Consider the following 7,642-nt stretch of genomic DNA (forward strand, 5'->3'; position numbering starts at 1 on the left):
GGTATCTGAGACCTAACCTTTTGGAGTCTTGTCTTGGGTAAGAAGATCAACATATTCATCACTTGTATTTTACCTCCACTTCGTGTTTTTAGGCTCACAGCTTCTCCTCGTTGGGATAGTAAGGCTATAAAATATGTCTTCCACTTCAATATTTGTAGTTGATCATTGAGCATGAACACATCATGATTAGGACTCTAGTAGATGCTCAATGTTTGCTAAAGGAACTTTGGTGCTTGCATGCTGGGCATCATGAAGAACTTCAACAATCCATAATCTCAACGGGATTTGTCGCCTCGATAAGGTTTGGTACTTGATTATAATATATATATATATATATATATATATATATATATTATAATCTCACACACACACTTTATGTGATCCTTGTGCCCTGCTGGTTGTTGAATTTCAGAATTTTTTTGAGTTAGAATGCATACTTTGGGTTTAAAACAAAATGACATGGTAAAAATGATTTTTTTCACCCACTTATAAGAAATTTATACCCACTTTTATACAATTTGATCAACTTTTTGCTGTTTTTTTTATTACTATGACTAATTTATAACAACTTTTCTAGTGGATTTTGTTATTATTTCAAGTATAATATCAAAACTTGGTGACTTTGATGACATTTTTTCGGCCATTTTCTTCCACATTTGATTTGACATTGCAACTAATGTTTTAAATTTCTAGCATATAAGTAAAGATCACTTCACCTTGGACCTTGAATTAATGACTTTGATATCATTTTGCTGTAGGATTGAACCCATTAAGTTGTGGAAACAACCATTCTTGCAACTATAAGTGTTGTAACTTGATGGTAGAATCCACCTGTACGTGGTAATCCTATTTAGTACCTTGTTAGCCATTTGGTGCCCATGCAGATTTGAATTCTTAGGTTCGAGAGCCCTTTATTTTCCCGCTATGACTTTTAATGAAGTCCTATGACTTCCTCTTAATCTTGTTCTAGCCTTTATTTTGTAGGCTTCCAATGTTATGTTTTACTACTGCGTTAAAAAAAATTAAAATATTTTATTATTGTTGTAGGGTTCTAGGGAAATGCTCTGCTGCGCGCGCCTTGCCTGATCGCGCCCCTGGAGATCGGCCTCAACCAGCAACGCAGCGGCCTGGGCCTTGGCCCCCCCTGATCCACCTCAGGAGGACCTCGATCCTCAAAAAGCCTTCTCAGAATTGGTGAAATCTCTCCCTCCCCAACGCCCCAGACCTGCAATCTCGAAATTTGTCAAGAAGCTTGATGTTCTTCAGGAAGTCCAGCTGCCTCCAACCCTACCTCGCATGGCAGCACTATCCCTCGCCGAGAAAGGGCTAATAGGGCAATTTACAGGCCTTTGGCCATCGCCAAGAACAGTTCAAAGATGGGTCGAACGAAACTGGTCAGACAAGATCCAAGGGAAAATTTCCATCAGGTTCTGCGGAAAAGGGTATTACACTTTCCACTTCGAATCCAAAGAGGACAAGGATTTGATCTTCAGGAACGGGCCGTACTTCATGGATTCCAGGGGTCTCTACCTCAATAAATGGACTCCGGACTTCGATCCAGAACTGGATATCCCTAGTGCCGTACCAGTTTGGGTCCGTCTCCCTCATCTCCCTCTTCACTGCTGGGGAGACGAGTCTGTTCGGGCCATAGGAAACGCTGTTGGCAAATACATTGATCGTAGCGAGCCCAAGGACAACATGCAAGCCTGCGCAAGGATCTGCGTCGAAGTGGATCTAGGCAGAGGACTGCCTGAGGCGATAAAGTTGAAAGTGGACGACTGGAGCCATATCCAGCAACTGGATTATGAACAGATACCATTTAAATGCAAGGTATGTCACGAATACAGACACTTTGCTAACAGATGCACTAAAATTGTTAATGCAGAGAACGATGAGCAAGACGGTCATTGGGAAACTGTCAAAAAGAAGAAATCAGCTCCCCCTTCCAAGCCTTCCATGGATTCTGAAAACCCTGGACCCCCCAATCTGTGACCCTCCTCTTCCTCTCCCTCCCCTTCCGCCTCTCTCCCCCCTGATCTGCCCCTCCCTTCCTCCTCCAACCCCTTCCTAATCCTCTCCACAGTCAATTCTGCCCCTGAAAATCCATCATCTGAGCCTCCAGACTTCCATATACCCCAAACCATCTCTTCTCAGACCCCCCTTGAGCCCCTTTCTTCAAGGATTACCAGAAGCTCTTCAAAAGATCATGGGGCAACCAGCGATACATATAAAAAACCGGGACCTGGAAGAAAATCAGCTAAGCAACACAGGGATGAGAATGCCCAGAAGGACATAGCCATGGGCACGCAAACTCCAATAGAGTCCTTCATCCTTGGGCATCAAGAGAAAGAAACAAGCGGCAAAGACCAAGAGAGGCGAGCACCTCTCCGCATGCCCAATGCATCATGATAAAAATTCTTTCTTGGAACAGTAGGGGTTTAGGGCACCCCTCTAAAATAGCTGCCCTCAGAGATCTAATCCACAATGAAAAGCCAGAAATCATGCTGATACAGGAGACAAAACAAGATCAGCACGAAATGAGGAAAATTATAGACCAGCAGAAACAGTATTCAGGAAGCATTAGTGAATCTAGAGGAGCCTCCGGAGGAATTGTCACCATTTGGGACAATAACAAATGGATCTGCACTTCAACAAACACCCACCAGAACTGGATCAAAACCACTCTTGACAGCATCACAGGTAATCAAACAGTAATTATATATAACGTTTATGTTCCCAACCATTACAGAGAAAAGGAAATCTGCTGGGATGACTTGAAGACAAGCATTGATGAGGAACGAAATACAAATATGATAGTCGCAGGTGACTTCAACCTGATCTTACATGCCAATGAAAAAAGAGGAGGAACTTTCGCTCCAGATCCCTTCAGAGGCCGACTGGAGAACATCATGCAGGAGCACGAATTAGTTGATGTTATCCCCAAAAATCGCAGATATACCTGGAGTAATCGTAGGATTGGCATCGACAACATAATGGAAAGACTAGATAGATTTCTAGTCAATATCTCGTTCCTCTCTTCCTTCTCTGTAGGATATACCAACATCCTCAATACCTCTGCCTCTGACCACTACCCCATCACTCTGACTTTGGAAACCCACTGTCCCCTTGGCCCTATTCCTTTTAAATATAGCCCCCTTTGGAATCGGATTCCTACAGCCAGCATGTGGAAGGTTCGCCATGCTTTATTTGGGAAACCAAATTAAAAAGAACCAAGCAGGCACTTAAAGATTGGGCCAAAGATAGTTATCAGGAGCCAGAGGAGATCAAAAAGAAATTCAAAAGCGAACTAGAAGATGTGCAGTCAAGGATTGAAGAGCACAGATTATCGCAGCAAAATAAAGAGCAAGAAAATGCATTATACGCACAACTGAGCCACATTAATAGGGAGGAAGAAACCAAGTGGCGTTTAAGAGCACAGATTATCGCAGCAAAATAAAGAGCAAGAAAATGCATTATACGCACAACTGAGCCACATTAATAGGGAGGAAGAAACCAAGTGGCGTTTAAAATCCAAACAATTATGGCTTCAAGGGGGGGACAAAAATACAGCCTACTTCCACAAACAGGCCACTGTTCGAAAGATCAGGAATAATGTAAACACAATCTTGGACAGCGAAGGAAATCGACACAGCACTCAAGAAGCCATTAGGAATGCGGCCTCCAAGCACTACAGGGACCTCTTAACTGAAACCAAAGGGGCAGAAGATTACTCCAACTTGCTCCAGCATCTGCCCAAAGGAGTCACTAAGGAGATGAACGACAACCTTAGCAAAGAAATTGAAGAAGAGGAAATTAAGAGAGCAATCTGGAGCTTGCATCCTGATAAGGCACCAGGGCCTGATGGATTCCCCATCTGCTTCTTCAGGGAGTTCTGGACTCTGATAAAAAAGGACCTGACAAAGATGATTCGATGGGTGCAAAGAAAAGGGAAATTAGGAGGATACACCAACTCCACCTTTCTCGCCCTCATACCCAAGGAAAATCGGCCCTCTTCTTTTTCCAGATTCCGGCCCATCTCCCTCTGCAACTCTTCCTACAAAATTCTAACCAAAATTTTAGCCACCAGACTCAAACCCCTTCTCCCCTCCTTGATATCTGAAAATCAAGGAGGTTTCCTGCCCAACAGGCACATCACCGATTCCATCCTTCTTGTCCAAGAAGCCATCCACTCGAGTTTATCCAGGAAAGACAAAGGATTTGTCCTAAAGCTCGATCTGGCGAATGCCTTCGATAGAGTAAGGCACTCCTTCCTTATTGTTGTCCTTAAAAAGATGGGCTTCGAGAACCCCTTCATTAACATTATTGCTGCTTGTATCTCTGGGCCCTGGGTCTCCCCCCTGATCAACGGTAGGCCAGGTGAAGCATTCCAATCCTCCCGGGGTCTCAGACAGGGCTGTCCCCTCTCTCCCTACCTCTTCATCCTCATGGCAGAATCCTTCAGTCAAGCTTTGGACTACAATCGGAGAGTGGGTCTGATAACCGGTATCAAATTTGGGAATGGAGCAAAAAATATTAATCACTCACAGTTTGCTGATGATACCCTATTAATTGGGGGAGCCTCCACCACAATAGCAAGGTGATTCAAGAAGCTTCTCGACCAATTTATGGGGTACTCCGGAGGTTTGGTCAATCAGCTCAAAAGCTGTATTTACGGATGGAACACCTCCAATCAGGTTATCCATAGTATTGCAAACATATTTGGTGTCACTTGCAATCTGGAATGGACCCACTTTTCCTATCTGGGCATGCCAGTGAGCTTGGGCCCTCTGAAGGCTGAAACCTAGAATGGAATCATCGACAAGGTAAAGAGGAAAGTTCAGCAATGGGGAACACTGTGGCTCAACCCAGCAGGCAGACTCGTTCTCCTTAAATCAGGTATCACTTCCCTTCCCCTATATCGCTTTTCTTTATATCAAGCTCCTGCCATCTTTCACCATAAATTGGAAGTTGCTCTTCGCCACTTCCTTTGGCAAGGGGGGAAGAATGACAAAAGCAAGTTTAACTTAGTCAGCTGGAAGCATGTCATCCAAACCCAAGATAGAGGAGGTCTTGGTATTAGATCACCAAAGTTCCTAAATCTGGCCTTTGGTGCGAAAATTGTATGGAGGTTAATAACAGGACCCTCATTGTGGTGGAAAAAGGTGCTGGAGATCAAATATCTAAACTTCCCCAGGCAGCAGCTCCTGGACTCCAATATCCCCAACAGAGATTCCACTAAAATCTGGAGGCTATGCAAGAATTCCCTTCCTCTCATGGTCCAAAATACTTCGAAAGTTCCAGGGGGGAGCCAGCATCAATTTTGGAACTGACAAAATCTTGGGCCAGCAACCCTTGATTATGCATAAAGAGGCCATTCCCGTCATTAAATTTCTCAACAATAGAGGCATCCATCATTTGGCTCAAATTTCCAGTTGGGATCCTCACTCCCATATCTGGGCTGGTTGGTCCTTCCCTGAAATCCCTAATGCATTGGAACCTAGTCTCAGCTGCCTGAAGACGCTCCTCCACAGTAAGGCTCCTATCAAGGAAGATGAAACGGATGGTTTTCGCTGGGACACAATAGGAACAAACTATACAGTCAAAGCAGGCCATCAACATCTTTGCAACAACACCTTTCAGATGAGTTTGTGGAACCATTGGAAAATTGTTGGCGAACAGAGGCTCCCCAAAAATAAAATTTTTTATATGGCTTTTGCTGAAAGGAAAAATCTTAACAACAGAGAACCTAAAAAGAAGAGGCATCAACGGCCCATCCAGATGCCCCAACTGCTGCAAGGCCGAAGAAACGATGCATCATTTATTCATAGAATGCCCCTTTGCTGTTGACTGTTGGGAAAAGATGTCCTCCATAGGTAATATAAACTGGGAACCTCAGCACACCATAGCTGAGACAATCTACAAATGGAGAAAATGTTGCCCCTGGAAAGAAAAAAGAAGCAACTTGGTTAAGAGAGTTTGGAACACTCTCCCCCACACCTTGCTATGGCGAATCTGGCTGGCTAGAAATCGGAAAATTTTCCAAGACAAGAGCTCAACTACACGAATAATCTGCAGCAAAGCCAAAATCCTTGCTCTGGAAACTATTTCAGTCAACACCACTGGAAAGATTGATGCAACAAAATACAGTGTGGAGGAGCGAGATTTCATAAGTTACATTCTGGAAAAAAATCACAATGTTCAGGAAGGTAGCAGGAGGGAGACACAGAGCAAAGTAGAAGCTAGCTCATGGAAAGTTAGATTAAAAGAGGTGGAGTTCGCCAATTGGATACAAAACTGCAACTGCTTCTATCTGTTCTTCGACGGGGCATCTAAATCAAATCCTGGTACAGCTGGAGCAGGGGGGCTGATTATTAACGCCAATGGGGAGTGCATCCTCCATTATGAGTGGGGCCTAGGGAAGCTTTCGAACAATAGAGCTGAAGCACTAGCTCTGTTCCAGGGTCTAACTCAGTTAGGCAAACTGGGAATAACGAAGGCAAAGGTATTCGGGGACTCCTCTGTTGTCATCCGATTAATGGTCTATCAGCAGAGCTCTCCCAACACTCTTCTTCAGCAAATAAACAGACGCAATCAAATTTTGCACCAAGCAATGGATGGCATTCAATACTACCATATTCTTCGTAATCTTAACAAGAGGGCTGATGACCGCGCCAATAGTGCATGTGGAAGGCCAGTTGGCATCCTAAGCTGCAACTCCAAGGAGACTTACCAACCTTTGCCATGACCCCAAGTAATAGCATTAGCGTCAAGCCCAAAAGCAATGATAGAAATGATGTGAATCACGTTCCTCAGGCCGTCTACAGGATTACCTACTGCAGCAGGATTTTGAATAGATATGAAATCTACAAAGCACTCATTAACCTTGGCAACAACATCAACTCCGCCGGTAGACGTCTTCTCAGAATCGATTCATGGATCCTCCAGGATTTTTCTCAGGTACTCCAACAGGTTTCCCTCATTTATCTCGTGACCGGCTGGCCGCTCTCCCGCCCCACCCTTCCTCTTATATTCCCTCCCCCTCCTTCTTTCATCAGCGCCAAGTATCCTCTTTGTCGCTTGATCTCTGTCATTTCCTACAAGCGATTTTGCTCTCAGGCGATTACTCATGTGCTGAAAGCTCTTCTGTCTCCTCGTTTTTGCCTCAGAGATAGCCTCTGCCCTTTGTATAGCAATACGATCCTCTGGACAGCCCTTATCTGTTCTATCCTTCGCACCTCCAGACGGTTTCAAGCCTTCAAGAGCCCTTCTCCCATCTCCTCCGGCCCTTGCGCAGTGATTTTTACTCCAATCTTCGTGCGCACCCGCTTCTCACCTCTTAATCCCCTTCAGTAAATATGGCACGCAATGAGGACTGTCTGCATTGTGCAGATCTGCAAGTTGAGTTAGAAGAAGTCAGGGCTCAGCAGCGCATCTTGGAGAATCAGCAGAGGATCTTGGAGACGAGAATTGAAGACCAGAATCGCATCATCAATGATAAATACCGAGTTGAAATTGACCTCTTCCTGCATAGGGTTGCTTCCCTCCATGAGCAGTTCAGCCACTTGTCAAATCGATGCAGTCATGCGGAAGAATCGATTTCGATCCTGCAGTATATGATGGACAAGCGAAACCAGGCAGCCCC

The 7,642-nt window shown here is 44.5% G+C and overlaps 1 protein-coding gene across 1 annotated transcript; it reads left to right on the forward strand.

Moving 5' to 3' along the window:
* The first annotated feature begins 1,296 nt into the window (after window positions 1-1,296).
* On the forward strand, window positions 1,297-1,992 carry LOC149199581 (uncharacterized). The gene has a single exon (XM_089400625.1). The coding sequence runs from the start codon at window positions 1,297-1,299 to the stop codon at window positions 1,990-1,992; it is 696 nt and encodes a 231-aa protein (XP_089256751.1).
* Window positions 1,993-7,642: the final 5,650 nt, after the last annotated feature.

Source organism: Pinus tabuliformis, chromosome 2_1 (assembly GCF_031772625.1).
Source record: "Pinus tabuliformis cultivar Carrire ecotype Pingquan chromosome 2_1, CPIR1, whole genome shotgun sequence".
NCBI classification, from domain to species: domain Eukaryota; kingdom Viridiplantae; phylum Streptophyta; class Pinopsida; order Pinales; family Pinaceae; genus Pinus; species Pinus tabuliformis.

What these genes read in the sequence shown, in the direction of transcription:
- LOC149199581 (XM_089400625.1), top strand. Translation starts at nt 1,297, where the DNA reads ATGGCAGCACTATCCCTCGCCGAGAAAGGGCTAATAGGGCAATTTACA.